The 21,405-nt window shown below is 39.1% G+C and overlaps 1 protein-coding gene across 7 annotated transcripts in view; it reads right to left on the reverse strand.

Annotated features, from left to right (window-relative positions):
• Positions 1–309: 309 nt before the first annotated feature.
• LOC142344801 (uncharacterized) overlaps positions 310–21,405 on the reverse strand; it is a 145,434-nt gene continuing 124,338 nt past the window's right edge. For 6 of the 7 annotated variants that reach the window (XM_075396759.1, XM_075396754.1, XM_075396756.1 and 3 more), the window contains one exon: positions 310–10,491. In XM_075396759.1, coding sequence (XP_075252874.1) covers positions 1,543–10,470 — 8,928 coding nt within the window. In that variant the 5' untranslated portion in view covers positions 10,471–10,491 and the 3' untranslated portion in view covers positions 310–1,542. Of the gene's footprint in view, positions 10,492–13,124; positions 13,244–21,405 lie in introns of those variants that run through there. The other variant, XM_075396757.1, reaches the window with a different exon arrangement.

Here is a 21,405-nt window from a genome sequence, read left to right on the forward strand (position 1 = left end):
TTTTAAACTCAAACATCTATTTTTGCTTATATTTTGTCAAAAGTGTAAGACAAAAGACAGCTCAGTCAAAAATAAAGATGAGAGCGGGTCGCAACATTATGTGCGAACGCACATTAACGAGCCTCCTTGTTTCCTATCAGAATCAAAATGAGGGTTATTTTGCGTGAAGTTCGGGGGGGGGGGGTCTTAGATCCAAGATAATGATCAAACTCTCCTCTTATTTTCCCTTCTGACTGGGTGCCGTTTTTCAGCCAACTAGACCACTAATCAAACCAATTGAAATATCTCATTTAGATTCAAAAATTCAGATGAGTTCAATATGAATTGAATTTACGTAGTGACTCTACAAAATTAAAGACGTGCTCAAAAACAGACATTTTTACATCTTAGAATGCAAGAGATAGATATCATTATGGAACCTTCTTCTGTATCAGGTAACTCGAAATCAGTATGGCTAAAATGTATACATACACAATTGTACTTACTCGTAGAATAGAATCAAATAGAATTCACATGCAAAGCATTTAAAGAGAAACAACTGCACGTAATAAGAAGCCTCTTTTCACACAAAGCGATATTCACAATACACAATTCTTCACAAAATATTCTTAGCAATATTTCATTCACATTCTTGGCGTTTGAAAGTGGTCACAAACACTCCTTGAAACAACCTCTCTACTTTCGGTTCCCGTTATGACGTCATTGGGACTTTTTTTAGTACCAAATGCTCTGTAAGGGTAGGTTGTTTTTTAGTTATCCGGCTGCGGACCACCAAAAGTAGCTGATTTTAGGGTTAAAACTAGGTGTTTGTTTGGTTAATAATGAGTCTATTTGAGACATTTGAACGGTTCCAAAGTTAGGCAGCATCATCCTAATGAACAAAATATATTTTCAAGACAGAATTTGTTAGAATATTGGCAAAAAAGCTGGCAAAAAGCAACAAAAAGGCTCAATTTTAGCAACGATTATACTTGTTTGAAGTCACAATTAAGCACATATTTAGAGTTGAGTTAGTTTGTTTGTTCAGAGGGGAGTACAGTTGATGAAAATAGCACCAAAGACGCGCACAAAGATTAAAAAGGTTCATTCGAAGGTCAAAAAGACACTGAAATTACCACTTCATTCATTTCTTAAATGTAAAATGTAGGACATCTAATCTTGGGAAAATTAATTTTGACGTGTTCTGAAATGAAAATGGCGCAACATTGCACTACTGACATGCTTCCATAAAAGAAAGCTAAAAATTCAAGCTTTTCCATTGATCATAACAACTGTGACAATAAATTAGCGATAAAACATGAACTTTATAAGGACAAAAGCATTTTTGAATGCTCTAGAACAAGATCGAACCGACTTGGCTGAAATCAAAATAGAAGATAGTGTTTCTGTTTAATACTTTTGAGACTATTAATAAATAATTCAGAGTTTTAGCACAGTTTGGATCAGAAGTGGCGGTTTTTTGAGATAGAAGTTTTCAGAGCTAATAGTGAAAAGGCTCACAGTTCATAAGAAATATCATCTAAGTTTGTAAGTGTTTTTTGTTTACTTGGTTTTCGCAGCAGTTGAGCTCTTAGTAGTTGACGAAGTTTTGGATCCAGTTGTGGTTTTGTTAGCCGACAAAGCGGAAGGACGACTAGTGCCGGTTGTCTTTGACGAATCTGAAGATTTAGAGACGCTGCTAGTAGACTTCGTAGCCGAGGCTGGCTTAGCACCAACTGTTGACGACGACTTCGTGGCAGCTGTCGGCTTGCTTGCAGTGCTGCTCTTTGTAGTTGCTGAATCTTTCCTTGCAGTGGTTGCCGATGGTTTGCTAGGCAAAGCTGCTGGCATAGACGCCCGAGCTGCAGCGGGTTTAGCAGCCGAAGATGCAGATGTGGGTGTCGGAGTTTTGGATGCGGATCCAGGCGCAACCTTGGGTTTTACGCCTGAAGAGGCTGGTACTCCAGGTTGACTGGTACGTGCAGGTGTCGTGGTGGGTTTCGCTCCCGAAGTTGGAGCTTTAGCTGATGCAGGTTTGGCTGCGGAGGGACTAGGACTGGCTTTGGCTCTAGCAGGGGTGCTGGTCCCACTGGACTTTGCAGGAGGGGCTGTGGAACCCGTGGAGCTCTTGCGTGAGGCGGGTCCACTTGCCGTCGCTGATTTAGCAGCTGCTGAGTTGGATGCTGTAGTTGGTGGTTTCTTTGGAGCAGTAGCACTGGTTGCGGACTTAGCGGTGGTGGAAGTGACAGATGTTTTAGGAGCTGTGGTCGCTTTTGTGGCACTCAAAGGTGTGGTCTTTGCTTTGGCATCACTGGTCGATTGTTTACCAACCGACGGTCGAGAGGGTGTTGTGGTTTTAGCAGACGATGTTGTTTTGCTATCTTTGACAGCTCCGGCAGTGCTGGGTCTTTTCTCAGTGGGTGCTGTAGTAGTGCTTGTTTTGGGTTTGGTGGCACTTGTGGATGTTTTAGGAGCAGTTGATGACTTAGCAGTTGGAGCTGCAGTCGGTTTGGAGCTTGTGGATTTAGCTGCTGTAGTAGTCTTAGCAGTAGCTGAAGGTGCCTTACTCGTTGTGGATGTTTTGCTGACTGAAGTTCTGCCGGTTGTCGATGTCTTTTTATCTGACGGTTTTTCTGTCTTTTTGTCAGCCACTTTTGCTGCTGGTTTCTCTTTCTTCTCATCTGATTTGGAGTCGGTTTTCGATCCAGACGAACTGCTTCCAGTTGTCTGTATACTGTCTTCAAGACCGACATCCGACTCTTTGCTCGCCTCAGAGGCGACCTCAGGAATGTTTGCAGATTCTACAATAGCCACTTCGGAACTGCTATCAGTTGCCAATAAAACGGGAATCGATTCGAGTGCGTCGGATGGCTTAGCAGTTACAGATTCCTCAGCAATTGCAGCATCATTGGGTGGTTGTGTCTTTTCTGTGCTGTCAACTGAAGATTCCTTTTCAGCGTCTCCCGATTTCTCAAGGCTTTCCTCAGTTGCGGATTGTTCAGTTTCAACTGCAGACTCGGATGACTTTGGCTCCTCCACCTCAGCTGATGACTCTATGATTGACTCAGTTGTAGATTGACTGTCGGTTTTGACTGATTCCAATTCTGGCTTCACCTCCAGAGTCTCTGTTATGGGATCTGGCCTCTCTTCTTGTTCGGATGTCTGCTTTTCTATTGGTTCAACTGCAGGCGGAGCTTCATTGGTTTGTTCTATTTCCTCTTTCTGTGTAGTTTCTTCAATTTCCACCTGATCGACATCTACCTTATCTTCTGCGGGTGGTTCCACTGTTTCAGAAGCTGTAGCTTCGTCCAGTTTGACCTGATCAAGCGTGGGAGTAGTTTCATCCTGCTTGATATCATCATTAACTGCTGGTTCACTTAATTTGGTTTCCGGAAGGACTTCAGGTTCATTCGTTCTGTTGTCGACTGCTTCTGATGCAATATCCTCAACTTGCTTGTCAGCTTCAGTTTCAGTAGTTTTAGCTCCTTCTTCTGTCGCAAGAACCGCTGGCTTTGGTTCTTCCGCAACCTCGGACTTGAGTTCTTGATCCGGCTTGGAATCAGTTTCTTCAAGTTCCTTGATTTCCTCAGGTTCAGCTTCTTTTACTGGCTCAGGTTCAGATTCTTCAACTGCCTCCGAAACAGCTTCCTCAACGGGCTCGGGCTCCTTGGTTACCACGGGTGATGCTTCTTCGGCGAGCTCGGGTTCTTTAACTGTCTCAGATTCCAGTTCTTCAACAAACTCGGGCTCTTTAACAGCCTCCGGAACAGCTTCAACGTGCTCGGGTTCTTCAACCACCTCCGCGACGGCTTCGTCGACGGGCTCGGGTTCTTTAACTACCTCTCGGACAGCTTCCTCGACGGGCTCGGGTTCTTTAACTACCTCTGAGACAGCCTCCTCGACGGGTTCGGGTTCTTTAACTACCTCCCGGACAGCTTCCTCGACGGGCTCGGGTTCTTCAGCTACTTCTAAGACAGCCTCCTTGACGAATTCGGGTTCTTTAACTACCTCCCGGACAGCTTCCTCAACGGGCTCGGGTTCTTTGACTACTTCTGGGACAGCTTCCTCAACGGGCTCGGGTTCTTCAGCTACCTCTGAGACAGCCTCCTCGACGGGTTCGGGTTCTTTAACTACCTCCCGGACAGCTTCCTCAACGGGCTCGGGTTCTTTGACTACTTCTGGGACAGCTTCCTCAACGGGCTCTTGTTCCTTAACTACCTCCCGGACAGCTTCCTCGACGGACTCGGGTTCTTTGACTACTTCTGGGACAGCTTCCTCAACGGGCTCGGGTTCTTCAGCTACCTCTGAGACAGCCTCCTCGACGAATTCGGGTTCTTTAACTACCTCCAGGACAGCTTCCTCAACTGGCTCGGGTTCTTTGACTACTTCTGGGACAGCTTCCTCAACGGGCTCTTGTTCCTTAACTACCTCTGGGACAACTTCCTCAACGGGCTCGGGTTCTTTAACTACCTCTGGGACAGCTTCCTCAACGGGCTCGGTTTCTTTAACTGTCTCGGTTTCCGCTTCTTCAACGGGCTCGGTTTCTTTAACTGTCTCGGTTTCCGCTTCTTCAACGGACTCGGTTTCTTTAACTGTCTCGGTTTCCGCTTCTTCAACGGGCTCGGTTTCTTTAACTGTCTCGGTTTCCGCTTCTTCAACGGGCTCGGTTTCTTTAACTGTCTCGGTTTCCGCTTCTTCAACGGACTCGGGTTCCGCTTCTTCCACGAACTCGGGCTCGTTAACTGCTTTGGTCGCGGCCTCTTCGATTTGCTCGGGCTTTTTAACTAACTCGGGTTCATTTTCTTCAACAGGCTCGGGTTCATTAATTGCCTCGGCTGAGGAGTCTTTGACGACGGGCTCGGTTGCAGCTTCTTCTTCGGTAATTGCCTCAGTTGCAGCTTCTTCAACGGGCTCGGGTTCTTGAACTGTCTCGGGTGCAGCTTCTTCGACGGGCTCGGGTTCTTTAACTGTCTCGGGTGTAGCTTCTTCAATGGGCTCGGGTTCTTTAACTGCTTCTGGGGCAGCTTCTTCAACAGACCCGGGTTCCATATTTTTCTCTGGTTCAAGGTCTTCAACGGGCTCGGGCTCCTTAACTGCTTCAGCTGCAGCTTCTTCATGAGGCTCGGGTTCGCTCTCTGCGTCCGGTACATCTTCTTTAATGAGCACGGCTTCTTTACCTGCCTCCAATTCAGACTCCTCAACGGGCTCAGATAAAATTTCAACTGCTTCGGGTAGAATTTCTTTTGCTGGTTCAGTTTCTGTAACTGCCTCAAGTTCAACAGACTCCGGCTCTTTAAAAGCCTCGGGTTCGGGTTCTTTTATAGCCTCGGATTCAACTTCCTCGAGGGGCTCGGTTTGTTTGACTTCCTCTGGATCAGCTTCGGGGGTTAGGTCGGTCTTGGTTTCTTCAACTGTTTCTACTTGAGCTTCTTGAACGGGCTCCAGTTCTTTAACAACCTCGGGTTCAGCTTCTCCGACGGGCTCAAGTTCAGGTTCTTTAACTGTTTCCGCTTCAGTTTCTTCAATTGGCTCGGGCTCCTTGACATCTTCAGTTTCAGCTTCTTCAACTACCTCGGGTTGAGCTTCCTGAACTGGTTCGGGACCAGGTTCCGACGGCTCGGGTTCTTTAACTTCCTCGGCTTTAGCCTCTTGAACTGGTTCGGGCTCAAATTCAGAGTGCCCAGGTTCTTTAACTTGATTGGGCTCATCTTCTTGAATTACTTCGGGCTCTGGTTCCGTAACTTGCTCAGGTTCATTTTCCTGAACTGGTTCGGGTTCCTCAATTGCTTTTGCTTCCTCCTCCGTTCCAGGGGCCTGGCTTTGTTCGACTGGCTCGGGCACGCTTGGTTTAGATTCCTCGACATCTTCATCTAATTCTAATTTCTGGGTTGACTCTCCTTCATCTGTTTTGCCTTCTTCGGCAAGTATAGCCTCATCTGAGGGGATGTGGTCGACAGCCTCTGAACTGACAGCCTGGTTGTCTTCGAATGGTTGGAATTCATCTTCGTTACTGTCTTCGTTTGTCTTTGGCTCCACAATACCTACCGGCTCTGACTCATTCTCGGTTGCCTCTTGTGTGCTCTCTGGCTCTTGTTTAGTGTCATCGATGGCCGTTTCTTCAGGTTCAGGCTCTGGATCCTTTTGATCTACAGTTTCAGTAGACTCTTCGACTTTTTCTACTTCTTTCGAATCCTCCACCAATTGGTTTGTTGGGCTCTCTATTTTCGACTCCTCTGGTACTTGAGTTTCTTCTGCTTCAGTTTCTGGTGCTGCTGCCGAAGATTCGACAACTTCGGTTTTTGTTTCAGTGACCAACTCTTGTTCCACGGGTTCCTCTTCCGCGCCTTTATCTATAGCCGGACTTTCTGCTCGTGCAGATTCTAGTGGCTCAGCAACCACTGGCTCTATTGCTTCTGGAGTGTCGTTGATGTCCTCAGCTGGTTCCGGCTGCTCTTCCTGGAGTTCTTTCGTTTCTGGAGCTGGACTTGGATCATTGATCAGCTCAGGTTCAGTTTCTGCAATATCTTTGCTCTTCTGAACGTCCTCGGATTCAAGAACCTCTTCGGAAGTTTCTGGAACATTTACCGACTTGATTTCTTGAACGGATTCCTTATTCTGAACTACTTCAGAATCTTCAGTGACGTCACTCACTTGAGCCGTCTGATCTTCTTCAATCTTTTCTGGTTTTTCGACTGTTTCTTCAGGTTCTGTATGAAGTTCGGACTCATCGGTTGTTTTGTCTTCTACTGATGGTTCAATCTCTTGACCGCTTTGCTTCTCGGAATCCTCAACGAGCTCTGTGTTTGATGAATCAGTTACCTCAGCTGGCTCGGCAGATATCTCATCGATCTCTTTTGTTTTAACAATTTCATTGGAGTAATCCGAGCTTTCTGGTTCAGCTGTTTCTGGGTCTTCATTTTCTGCACGAGTCTCGATTTCGTTCACACTTTCATCGGCCTTGTCAGTAACTTCTGGAATAGATGACTCCAGTTCCTTTTGTTCCGGTTTGTCGTCCGTATCAGACATTTCTGGTTGAACGGAAACATCATCTTTCTTGGAATCGGAAGAATCAGGGACAGTTTCCAGTTCGTCAGAAGGCAGCTGATCGTGGCTGAGTTTCTCTCCTTGTTGTGACATACTTTGATCGTCTTGATTAATGTTCGATTCAGTTTGATTTGCCTCTGTGCATTCATCGGCTGTATCGCTATGCGATTCTAATTGACCCTCAAATTGGTCCTGCGTTTCTTGAATTGCAACAATTCCGCTTGTTTGTTGACAATTAGGCTCAAAATCGACACTTTCATTTGCTTTCATAGTTGACTCAAGGTCGCTATCGTTAGCTTGTAAATCTTGATTGGGTTCAGAAATAGACACACAGGGTTGTTGCTGTTCAAACTGCATGTCAAGTTTACCCTCTTCGGGTTCAAAGCTAGCCAAGTTATGATCCTCTAATTGAGATGTTTCTTCCAAATTTGACTCAATAGCTTCTGATGTTTGTTCGGTGTTATCCTCAACGTTAGACGCCGACGAATCTAAAACGGGTTCGGATGTTTCTAGTTTTTCTATTTCAGGTGGTGCGTCAAGAATCTCATCAACATGCGAAGGATCCTCAGTTTCGAGGTCATCGATTGCTTCTGCAGAACAATCGTCATCTTTTAAAGTTTGTTCAACTTCGGCTGGTTGCTCATTTTCATTTTCAGCAATTTGATCACTTCCCACCGAACAAATTGAGGCGGTTTCATTTTCCTCTATTTGTGCGATATCTAATTGTTCGTCGGTTTCTAATTGCTCATCCGTTTGGTCATTTTCAGCGCCTTCAAGTTCAACATCGCATTCAGTCGAATCTGCTTCTAATTTTGACTCTTCTAATGCCTCATCTTCAATCGAATGAGACACTCCAACTGTTTCAGGTGTCTCATGACTATCAGCTACTTGATCAGTATTGGTTACTTCCGAATCACTAAATGTTTCTTCAGTTTTCTCCGGCTGTTCACTTTCTGCTGTAAGATCGTTAGTGACTTCTGCGGGTGGAATTTCTGCGGTTCGATCATCTTCGGCTGTTTGATCATCTTCGGCTGTTTGATCATCTTCGGCTGTTTGATCGTCTTTGGCTGTTTGATCATCTTCAGCTGGTTGATCGTCTTCGGCTAATTGATCGTCTTCAGCTGTTTCATCATCTTCGGCTGTTTGATCACCTTCATCTTCAGCATCCTCGGCAGAATCAGACACCTCATCATCTTCGTCTTCTTGTTCTTCAGTTCCGGTTTGAAGCTCAGCTTCGGCTTCCGAGTCCTCATGACACTCAGTTTCCATATCGACCACTTGTGACTCTTCTTGTGTGCTCTGTTCCGGTTCTTCGTTTTCTCCCTCAACTTGTTCAGCTGTCACCTCGACAGTTTCAGTCTCAAGTTCTTGAGTACCTACATTCGCATCATCAGTTTCATCAAGTTTCTCTTCCGAAGAATCATCGACTTTTTCTGTAACTTCATCTGCGTTATTATCAATATCCTCGATAACGGTTTCCTTTTCAAGATCAGTATTTTTGTCCTGAACATTTGATAACTCATTTGAGTCGATTTTCTCGGAATCGCTTAATAGATCTTGCTCGATAGAACCAACTTGGCCGCTGCTTGCAAGCAAGTCCATTTCTGCTGCTTTGTAACAATCTGATTCGTCGCATTTTGCACCAAAATCTTGAGAACTTTCAGGGGCTGAAGAACAATCTTCCGACTGTTCAGTAACGTTGGAAACAGGAGACGGTTCATCAAATGCTGGGTTTTCAGGGCGGTGCAAACATATAGGGTCAAAGGTATCTTCTGTTTTATCTTCAGATTCTTTAGAATCATCAGCTTCGCTTTCAAGTTGAACAGAATGTGAATCGACCTCTTCGCGTTCGCTCTCTAGCAACTGTTCATCAGTTTGCTCCAAATTTTCAACTTCGTGAACAGCGCACGAATCTTCAGCCTTGACTAACTCGCTTTCTGAGTGATCAGTTAGCAGAAATTCAGGTTGATCTTTACCAGCAGAAAAATCAGCTTCGACTTGAGTCAAACTGTTTGTTTCTTCTTCATCTGCTGCGGCGGTTTCGTCATCTGGGTCGGTTTGAGTTTCGAGTGGTTCTGGAATTGTGTTATCAATATTTTCTGAGTCCTGGCTATCTGGAATAGCTTCGGGCTCATTTGATTCGCTTTCTGCGGATGGCGAAAACTGTTCCAAATCTTCCATTCTTGGACTCTTTTCAAAATCGTTAGTTTGTAAAATTTCGGTAGCCGGGCTAGTTAAACTGGAAGTTCCTGTATTTTCACTTAGTGGACTCAAATCAGCGTTGGATTCAGTTTTTAATTCAATTGTTTCGACGGTTAAATTCTGATTTTGTACATTTTCTGGCATATCTGCGCTGTTTTCTGTGTTATCCGTGCTTTCAGGCATACTAGGTTGTAGTGTGTCTAAGTTTTGATCAAATTTCGATTGATTAAAACTATCGTCTGCCGTGGTAGCAAGCTCATATGGTAAATTGAGCTGGCTTTCCAATTGGCTGCTTTGGTTATCCTCAGGTGTTGTTAATTCATAACCAGTCTGATTAACATAATTACCCTCTCCCTCGCCACCACTTTTGATGTCTGCAATTTCACATGCAGCATATTCACTCTCCTCAATTCCTTGGGGTCCACTAAGAGAGTGGGTGACGCCATCGCTCTCGCTGCCATTACTGCCCATCAAAGCCGTCTGATCAAAGTCCCCTTTATTATCCGAACCCTCGACATTTTCCTCAGTCGTCGTAACCAACCCATCATCAAAATGCCCGTTGTGCCCATTATGGCCGTTATGGGCATCCGGTTGGCCATAACTGGTATCATCATTAACATCGCAGGAATCACCAGTCCCATGATCAGTGCTCGCTTCGTTGACTCCGTTTATTAATCCGTTTTTAGTTTCATTTTCATCTGATAAGGTCGAAGAACCGTTGTTTTGATGAAGATTGCTTCCATTTTCAATATCTGTGCTTTGTACTGAACTCCTTTGTTGATTTTCCTCCTGAATAATTCCCAAAACTCCTGAACTATATTCATTTCCTTTCAAATCATCTTCATCACTGAACTCTTCCACTTTTAAAAGATCACCAGTTGAACTGTCAATATTCACCTCAAGGTCAATTTCGTTCTCCAGGTCATCCACAGGACTGAGGTCAAACTCACCTCTAGAGGTCATGCCCTTTGTTGACCCCTGTTCTGCGTCAACTGATGAAAAATCATCATGTAGGTCCAACAATTTTTTCTTGCTCGGGGAATCGAAAATAAGCTGTTCAATTTCTTCAGTGGTTGAAACTGCTAAATTTTTATTCATGTTTAGATCAAGTCCCACTTGGGGCTGGGGACCATCGAGGGGTGTGAAGTTGTCGGAAGTTTCATCGGAAGTAGATTTGATTAGAAAAGAGGAACCGGTTGTTTGTTCATGTTGGTCCAAACTTGGTTCGGTTTCTGTGGCTGACATGGCATTCAAACTGTAGAAATCCTAAACAACAAACAAACAATTGTCTAAAAGCCGTGAAAATCAATTTCGGCTTCCTTTTTAGCGCTATCGGGACAGTCATGTGATAATTATTTAAAACTATATTTGAAAAATTTGAATGTTTTCAAACATGCAAATTAACTCAAAATTTTCAGTTCTTCGGAGAATAAATTTTGGATACACGGTAAAAACTTAGAGAAAAGAGTAGGAGATCGGCGGCTCAAAGACCGTCAAATTCAATGCGAGACAACCAAATACTAATACAAGCGATCACTTCGCCGAGGATCAATCTTCCTAGGGGTTTTGTTCCTACTTGCAGGTTATGTTCCTACTCAGGTTACCGCGTTTTCCTGTGATTGTAGTGATCGATACGATCAATTAATCTCATCAACCTTTAACTAAGACCACAAAACCCTAATTCTCATTGCTTTTCTGTCACTAATTGGGAAATCTTACATGAAAAAAAATGAGAGAAACAAAAAACAAAGGTTTGCGAGTAAGTTTGGCAGTTATTAAACTGTTATACACAAAAATATAATTTTTGGAAAAAATTAACAACAAAATTTAATTATTATTGTGTTGTAATCATCCTAATTAAAGAAATGGAAGTCAGAATTAACTAATAATTCTGAAAAACAAGAGATTAACAAAATATGTTCTTGAACCAAAAGTAGTCAATAGTTGCATTAGTGATTGCTTACTTTTCTGACAATAAAAGATGTCAAAACTAAATAAATTTTTTGCATTAAATGGAAGTTATCGTTCTGTTAAAGTTGAATTCTCTTTGCCTGCAAAATCTGATTAAACGGGAAACTAAAATTTGGTAGATAAATTATGTAGATTTTTTTCCTCTGTTATGACGGCCAAAAAACGAAATATTCGGTAAATAATCAATTGATTTCCGTTAGAACGTCGTCGTAGTAACCGACAACTAATTGTCTCGTATCTGTTTTGGAAAGAGCTTCCCTGCAATTTGGTGAGCGTAAATAAGCAATCTAAAACGGAATAAACTTCCGATTAGAAAAGAAACGTGAAAAAAAATTAAATGGAAAATAACCAGAAAAATGCTTAAACGACACGAAAGAACTCCAATAGAAAGAAAAGCAGCATGATTCAGATATAATTTTAATTAGATTAATCTAAGGAAACCGAACCTTAGGTTATCCTAATTTAAGAAACTAATAATGTTTGATTTAGAAAATTCTCTAGTCTTCAATTCAGTGATTAATTGACCTTCAAAATGATAAGATCCAACTTTTTCGAACTCCATGGCAGGCCATTAATTTGCAAATGCTAAACGTTTACGTTGCAAAAAGTAAACTTGTAACTTTTAGGCTTCTCGAGCCTTTGTGCTACAACTTGTCACATTTTTTCCACACTTTATGTCACTGATTTCCAGGTTGAAAAAACGAGTTTATTTGCGGATAACAGTGACGAAATCAGCATGGATTTTGTCACTTGTATTCGTGGATAAATTGAATAATTTTGAGCATTTAATTCTTCATGGAACTTTCCAATGAGCCTAAAATTTTATAGCTCTAATTTAATTAGTAATTACTGGAGACTCAATTCAGAGACTTAATTGTTCTAATCAGCCGTGATATACGTAATTACGAAACGGCTGTTTGTATTTTTAATCCACAATTAGTATTGCGAGGGACATTTCTATAATTAATCACCGAATGGGTTTTCGTTCATATTGTTAACTATCGTGCAAATTAGATAATGTACCCACGAGTGATGGCGCGGACAGAAAAGTTATGGTGGAAGCATATAAGTGACAAAATCTTGTCACTGCTGTCTGCGCTTGCTCAAAGACAAGAATCGCAGACAAATGCGACTGATATTTCCAATTTTGAAGGAAATATGAACCAGTTTTGCTAACTGTAATTGTTTTTATCCACACGCTTACAACTCTGATCTCAAAACACGATAGCCAAAAACATTGAAATTTTCGAGTAAATTAACTCGATAAAATGCACTACTTGCAAGGTAATCGTAATTACGTTATTCAAGAATTTCGTTTTTCCTGGAAAATATTTATTTGCTTATCAGACAGAAAAAATTTTAGCCATTGATATTGATACAGTCAGAAAATATTTAACGCTAGAAGTAAAAAAAACAACTCCACATTTTAAATGGCCGCGGATTATTTTATGTTAACTAAAAGCACACCCGTACTTAACCCCAAGTCAATATCAGTACTGGGCAAGTCTAATTCCAAGTCTAGGTATCAGTACTGATTCAGAGCTATGATCATAACACATTTAAGACTTGTCAGACTTAGCAAGTCTAAGCCAATTGCGAAAATAAAGTTCCGTACGGGGATCGCACCCACGTTTTCCAGCTGCCTAAGTGTTTGTTCTCCTTACTGCGCCACCCTGACTGTTGAAACCTAACTTTTGCGCCGTTCAAATACACTTGAAAGAAGCAAAGAAGTTTGCCCAGTACTGATTCAAACTTGGAGTTCAGTACGGGCAACTAATGCACAATAGATTGACATCGTTCTGAAAATCGAACTATCACGCTAGCAAAAGAAAGTCGGCCTGTATGTCTTAAACAAACAATCCAACCCAGGGGATTTGTAATCAAAAGGCGAAGAAAAGCTAATCCAGTGACCAAAATAGGTAACTTACTCAACTTGCTTACTGCTGCGAGACTAGAGAACTGTATGAAAAGTTTCTGAGTTAATGATAACTTATAATGGCGATTTAACTGAACATGTACTGATTGAGGCAGAAACTTTTTGCTAAGAAAGAGCACTTGTCTAACAAAAAAGCAACAAAACAAAAACAAAGAGAACTCGCTACTCGAGGTTTTGCAAAGAACAGAAGAATCGCCAGCAGCTTAAATTTTGATACATGTAAGCATATGAATTGATATACTCAATGCCAATAACAGTTCATTTGAATGCAGACAAGTCAATTGAATCAGTTAAGTTCAATAGTACTCTGTTAAAGCTCTCGTTTTCTATTTAATGAGTTGATAATTTAGCATATCGAATTAACAGAACAGACCAGACTGAAAATAACATAATATGCATTGAATTTTTCTGTTCAGTTTCGATATTTGTACCACATGGATCACTGTTTCATGTACTGATCAAGATTCTCAAAAAATTGTACAGACGCATTTTATATATATATATATATATATATATATATATATATATATAAATATATATATATATATATATATATATATATGTGTGTGTGTGTGTGTGTGTGTGTGTATCAATAAGACAATGAGAATTACTTATCTTTGAGACTAAGCGATAAGACCACAAGAAAAAAAAACAAAGACGTGCAAGTCTAAAAAATCAACTTTAATTTTGAAAAGAGAGTCAAAATCATAAGAATTATTACTTTGAACTCTAGCAAATGATCAGATTTTCTTATTTATCATTAGTAGTCGATGAAACCTGTCTTTAATGAGACAAAATCATAAGACAAAAAATACAACCAAATTTCGCAAAACCATGAAAACTCGTTAACATTTTTGAAAACATAGTCTAAAAGTCGCAGAAATCATTAGCTGCGGACTGATACAATTATTTATATTAACTTAATCCTCATTAGAAACCGATGAGACCCATCGTTAAATAAAAGTAGCGATAAGAGAAAAAGATGTACAAGAAACACAAGCAAAACTAAAAAAAAATCACAACAAATTTTTGAATACAAATAGTGTCAAAGGGAAGAAAACAAACAGATTTGAATTCGAACCTTCAACGGATTTGAAATCGAACTTTAGGTTAATATATGCCTCATTACCAATCAATGACACAGGTTAATAATGCTTCTAAAAAATAAAACAAATAAAGGGGCGAAAATCAAATAATCACTAAACCAAAAGATTGTTCAAATCCAAATTAAAAACCAAAAATTTGTTCAAAAATCAATTTCTCACTCCATTTTGAAGACAGTTTTGGAAAAAATTATTTCAAATTTCTAATTTGACTTCTCATTGACGGGAAAAAAACCGAAAAATTAGAACAGATCATAAAAAGACAGCGCACCAATACAATCCAAATAATTCGGACTGTAAAAAACAAAACCACGCAGAAGTGACCACTAGAACAACGTTCAAACTTCCACACTGGAAATTTAAAAAAAAATCAAGTCATCTAAAGCTGTATCTAATGTTGTAAAATTTTGGCTGTATCTCGCTTGATTGTTGATAGCTAAAAGAGACTAAAAAATCAGATTTTGAATTTCAATGAAATTAGACAAATATTGCTCAATTAATTATTTGTCGTAAGATTAAAACGATAATTAACGTCGTCGACACCAGAAAATATTTCACAAATCACTAAACAGCATAAAGAAGGCCTACCGGAAGCACGACTTGATTGCTATAGGCAGAAAAGAAAACAAAAACAAAACTCTTACATTACAAATCGCAAAATAACCATTCTGATTTTAAAATACTTAATCTTCATGTCATCTAAACCAGTAACTGCTCTACTCAAAATAGAGCAAGTGAACACCAAGTTGAGACAAACAGAGTTTGGAAAAAATTGCGAAAACAACAACCAATTTTACAAAAATTTTAATGTTCATGACTTCAAAGCTAAATTTGCGACATGCTAGGCTGACAGACGCCTTCTGCCCTCTGAAACAGAATTTAAAAAATTTTTAAAAGATTTGAACACAAATCGTTAAAAATAATGTCAGTTCGATAAAAAGTATTGTAATTAAGGCCTTATACTTAAAACTGGCACTTTGCAACCTAAAAATTAAACAGCGACTCTAAAGGCAAACAAAAACCAGTGTTAATCCATAAAATTACAAAATACTGGCAAAGAATCCGAAATACTATTGAATTTTGGCGCTAAAGGATTCATTGTTAATACATATACCTCAAAAGGTTCAAACAAAAAAAAAATCTCAATTGAACATGGCCTCAATGAACTTCGATTGACGTCAAGTAAATCCCAAATTTTCTAAAATTCCTCTATATCCATTTTAAAAAATCGGACAATAAACCAAAGTCAACCAAAAAAAAACATTTTAAAAATAATTAGTCTTAAATTCATCGAGTAGGCACCAAGTAGATATGCTCTCAAACCAAATACTCATTGCATTGATCAGCCATTAGAAAACGAATAACCGGCATTTACCAGACTGATTATCAGACATCACAAAAACAAAAAGCGAAAAACTGAACAAGGATATGGAAATATCCATAAATCACACTTCATCTGTTATCTGCCACAATCAGAGCTTTAAATATAAATGTAGAATATTCTTTTGGAATTCAAACATTCTCAGCCAGGGTTTCGCTTTACTGCATCGATTACTAGGTAAAAAAGATATCGCTTTACGAGGATCAAGCGCTACGTAAAACGTCATTGAGATGCACCTCATTTCTAGAGAGAGGAAAAATGCATCTACTCAGAAGCATGAAAAAAAATTGTAGTGATATTACCATTCACGACTGGACATTTTGGATAACTTTCAGTAATCAATCTTTATATCTCAGCCAATAGTGGGAGGAACAAAGATGATTTTGAGCTCGCTGCTATCAGAAAATTATTCAACAATTCAAATAGCTTTTTCGTATAGTGCCCGTTCATTCGTATTAAAACATGAAGGACAGCAGCTGATGTAATTTTGAAACTTTTTAAATAAATAGATATTTTTTGATTTGAGAATTTTAAATCTTTTCAACTACACAAACTTCTATTTTTACATTTTTAGCCTGTCATTAACATGATAAAAACAACCATCATTTGTGTCACTTATAAGGTCGAACAAATCTCAAACATTTAAAGACTTATATTTTTTACACTCCCTTAGTTTTATAAGGTGTCCCATAAATAGAGCACAGGAAACCATCCAAAAATCAGTTTGCCTGTACTACGTAGTTAACGCACTGATTTCAAGAAAAAAGGTTCAATGAAAAAATATTTCCATTTTATATTGCATAAATCTAGTGTGAATAGTTTAGAAGGCATCAAAAAAGTCATCAAGATACGCATTACAATGAAGTCGGCTGTTAATAAGAACTCAAATTTATTTTTGCATTATGAAGTTTTATGACTACAGCTTTTCAATAACATAAAGCAAAAAGTTGTAATCTGAGGCGCAGATTTCCGCTGATTGTAGAATAAGTGTAGTGTTATGCAACGACATCTAACCTTTGATATTAACTTTGTGTGATGAGATGACGTTCAGTGGCGTGATATCGTAAAAATTTGCTCATAAGTATTGTACTTTCGTTTGAATCACTTTTTGAACAATAACCACTAACAGCGGGCATTATACTCCTAACATCGAGTAATTGACTTGGACTTTATTTTTGCAATAAAAGCTTGCGGTATACCAATTTGAGAATACGATATGGTGAACAGGACTGGTGACCCTCGGGGGCCGCATCCCACAGAAAATTGATTCAAAGACGATGATTACTGCACGAGTAACACTATTCAGTCAATTCAACCAGTATCATCCAATATTCCTATTACATCTAACATGCGAGTTTGATTGTTTTGGAATGGGGAAGGATTGGTCTAACAGCATCGAGGTTAATCGACCAAAAACAGATTGAATAACAAAGTTCTAATTTTGATTATGCGGAACCTAGCAGTTTATATACGATCGTCTCAACATCAGTGGGAATTGAGACGCCCCCACGAAAATTGATTCAAAGACGATGATTACTGCACGAGTAACACTATTCAGTCAATTCAACCAGTATCATCCAATATTCCTATTACATCTAACATGCGAGTTTGATTGTTTTGGAATGGGGAAGGATTGGTCTAACAGCATCGAGGTTAATCGACCAAAAACAGATTGAATAACAAAGTTCTAATTTTGATTATGCGGAACCTAGCAGTTTATATACGATCGTCTCAACATCAGTGGGAATTGAGACGCCCCCACGACGACGTATTTCCTATTCCCCTGCCCCCTGCAGTAGTTCGACGACAAATCAGCAACTTACTTTTCTCAATATACCTGGAAGTGATTAAAGGGTAGTGTAAGGTCATGCAACGAACTCTAACCGTTGATATTAACTTTGTGTGATGAGATGATTTGTGTTCAGTGGCGTGATGGTGATATCGCAAATATTTGCTAATCAGTTTTGTACTTTCGTTTGAATCACTTTTTGAACAATACCCACTAACACCGTTATTATACTCCTAACATCGAGTAACTGACTAATTGACTTGGATTTTGTTTTTGGTGAGTTCTCAGTCATTCACTAAGTTTTTCCGAAGATACCTGAACGTTTAAGCAGCGCAATAACAGTTTACGGTATAACAATTTGAGTATACGATATGAGTAAACGATAAACTGTTATTGCACTGCCTAAACGTTCTCGTATCTTCGGAAAAATTTATTGAATCACCGAGCGCTCACCGAAAATAAAGTCCAAGTCAATTAGTCAATTACTCGATGTTAGGAGTATAATGGTGTTAGTGGGTATTGTTCAAAAAGTGATTCAAACGAAAGTACAAAACATACAAGGAAATATTTACGATATCACGCCACTGAACATCATCTCAGCACACAAAGTTAATATCAAAGGTTAGAGTTCGTTGCATGACATTACAATAAGCAATTTCCGGAACATCTCACAATTGTGATGTCTAAATTGTAGGTTGGCAATTCTTTTTGTATGAAGTTCTATGACAACCACTTATTCATAAATATGGTATCACTGAAAAGTAATAGTTTCCGATTCTTTTTCACACTAATTTTTTGAAACACTTTCTTTGTGCTTTGTTTTAGCCCTTTTCCTGATTTCTCCCTTTTACGAATAACAACTTTCAGATTATGAAAGCTCTATGACTAGAGCTTTTCATGGACGCCATAATATGAAGTTGTAATTTGATAACTATTTGAATTATGGGGTCAACCCGGGTAATTCAAGAAAGAAAAGTCCAAGAACTCTGCCATCAGAATCTAAATTGAGCTCAGTCACTTGGAATATATAGCCGGAACCAATTGAGAGATCTCACGTGGAAAAAGAGCCAATTGGAAAAAGAATAATCCCTACTGGCAGAACTCAACTGAACTCACCCAGAGGGCACTAAATAACTAAGTTATTATCTTGTACAGTAAAACGATAAAATTATTGATCAGCCTGATTTTTTTTTTGTTAATGCCGCTACAGTTAAACATGGCACAAATAATCAATTCTATTTTCAACAAAATGCGCAAATTTTCAATGTATTGATAGGAAATAGAAATGAGAACTATTCTAGCCAACAATATTTCAATCAAATAAAACTCAACTTCCGATATCTTGTGCCATTAACTATATTATAGTAATATTTACACCAAGGCACAAATATTAATTAGACTATAACTCAAATTGAAAAGAAAGACAAATAGCTCAGCCTAAAAATCAGCAAGTCTAATTCATCACGTGTACAGTCAACGTTAGAGTGACATCTTAATTACAGATCTATCGATTTGGACCATAATGGTTTAGTGCTTGTCATGGAAATATGTATCTAAGTAGCGTCAATTGATCACCGTTTTTCGGATTTAAGGAAAGACTTTATTTAGACGTGCAACCTTTTGCGCCAGTTAGACGTGCAACCTTTTGCAAAAGGAGTCGTTAGTTTACAAACCGAGAAAACACTTCATCAATGTTTGCGCAAAATAGCCATGACCTTAATTCGAGTGACTAGTTTCGTAACTCTTGACAAAATGTCAGAGCCTTAGGATTCTGTTTGCTCATCAGAACAAATATAGTTGACATTAACGTAGTTATGGAGAAATAAATAATCGGACAAGTTTCAAATAAACATGTTTTTGAAATGCTTTGATCCATTTGCGGCTCTCAAATAAAAACAGCTATATAAATTAGTTTAGTGTAACTTTCTGACCAAATGTCAACAAACCTGTATACTAGACCGACCTTCAACTATATATAAATTTATTTTTAGGTGATGACTTTGAAAGCAAACCACAAGTCTTAATAATCAGTGTTCAACTTGATAAAACACTGTTGCCTAGAAAAATTGGCTAATATCAATTATAAGCTTTGTAAACAGTCCGTAACCCTTTAACCCTCCAACCCTTTCTCTTGTTATTCAGTTCAAATTTATTGAGTTCATATTCAAAATCGCTGTAAAAGTCGTATCTCTAACTTAGATTTTTCATGACTTTCGATGCCGAAACTTTTGCTTGACTTTCATAAAGGAGTTTTATCGTTACACGCTTAACTTTGATGATAAATGCGGGTATAACCGCACCTTTGTAAGTTATTATTTAACAACCGTACAAGCTTAAGCAAATATACACAGCACAATAAACTTTTGAAAATCAGTTGTTTTCTCTCAAAGCGGAGCAGACTTACAAAAGATAAGCTTAAAGGACAGAAAACTGTTTAACCTTTTGCAGCGCTACTCACAATTTGGACGTAAAAAGATATTTCATAAACTGCTTGATAATGTCTTCATGGCTCACCTCTTTGGACAGAACGATAAATGTTTCGCCGTTGTGAAAACAGAGGGACCAGCTCTTGATGCTTAGATTTTTCTGCAAACTTTTTTTAACAAGATACCTTAATGCTTTGTTTAAAAAAATGCAGCAACCTTATTCGAGCTAATGAAAATATGTGGTATCATTATTATTTAAACTCAATTTTTTTAAACGTCATCTATTTAATCTCAATCAGACAAATTGCATTTGCTCTTTTAATTAGATGGTTTATTGGCGCTTAGAAATCTGATACTTAAAGTCTAATCCATGATTTTTCAAAAGCTCCAAAAATTGGCTAAGCAAAACAGCAGCGTTACCATCTTCTTAGGTCAATCAAAATGGTTACCGCTTACCAAATTAAGGAAATTGCGTGGGCTTCACCCGGTTTGTACCTTGTTGGATAGTAGTGTTTGCTGATTAACAGTTCAATTTGATAGTTCACCGTATGAAGTAAATAATGAGAGATAAAAATTTTAAATTTTTCTTTCAAGCTAGATCTCTATTAGGGCTTTTGAAATCGTCAGGTTAATCAGCATCATGGCGCCAGAAAGTTAAATTTTCAGTGACTAAAACGGGGTTTCAAGGACCCGTTTTTTTTGTTAGGGACAGTATTGTGCCTCCACTCGATCTTGTGTGACACACTTCTGGAGATTTTAGCCGACAACGCGTCTTAGAAAGTCTGCTGCTCTTGTAGGTCGAACACGACCAGACTTGCTAACTTATTGTAAAATCAGCAATACAAAGTGAATCGAATAGTAAAAACGTTACGAAAAGTTTACCTGATATTAATTAATGTCACCAATTAATACATATAAAACCTAATGCGTTTGAAAAAATTCAATTCAAGCAATAGGAAAACAGAAACCATGAAAACAGAATAGGACAGATGTCAGGTTTTATTTTATCAAAAGAACGCGGCTGCAGTTATCCGAAATGATTGTAAAGCTTGTAGTAGGCGCTCTTTTTAAATAAATCAACCTTAGCTGCCGAGACACCACCCACACAAAATCCATGGTTCCGAAAATTACCTTGAATTCAGAGTTGCTGTGTTCAGCTTTGATCACAGCCTGTTTTTGAAGACATCTTCTATCAATTTTGCAGCTTTTATCTGCAGACCCTTAAGACTACCAGACGGGAAAAAAATACGCTTGGCTAAACTAAGTTGTCACTATAACAGAAAATGGCATCAAATTGGAAAGTCTGGACAGGATACTAGTTAACATGTATAATCAGAAACGGAATTGGGGGACAGCAGAAAAGCGTCATGGTCAACTGAACTGCTAATTGCTTTTAAAACTCTTTGAACACATTAATTCCTGTTTTCTGCATTTTGTCAAAATTGATTTGATTTATCTAGGACTTAACGAAGTTCATGTTTAACTGGTTTAAACACTTCTTTCTAATAAGAGTTCAAAAGCCGCCCAGACAAAGTATACAGGGAGTGTGGGTATGTATATATATACCATAAACA

Source organism: Convolutriloba macropyga, chromosome 8, assembly GCF_964194025.1.
Source record: "Convolutriloba macropyga chromosome 8, txConMacr16.3, whole genome shotgun sequence".
In the NCBI taxonomy this organism is placed as follows: domain Eukaryota; kingdom Metazoa; phylum Xenacoelomorpha; order Acoela; family Convolutidae; genus Convolutriloba; species Convolutriloba macropyga.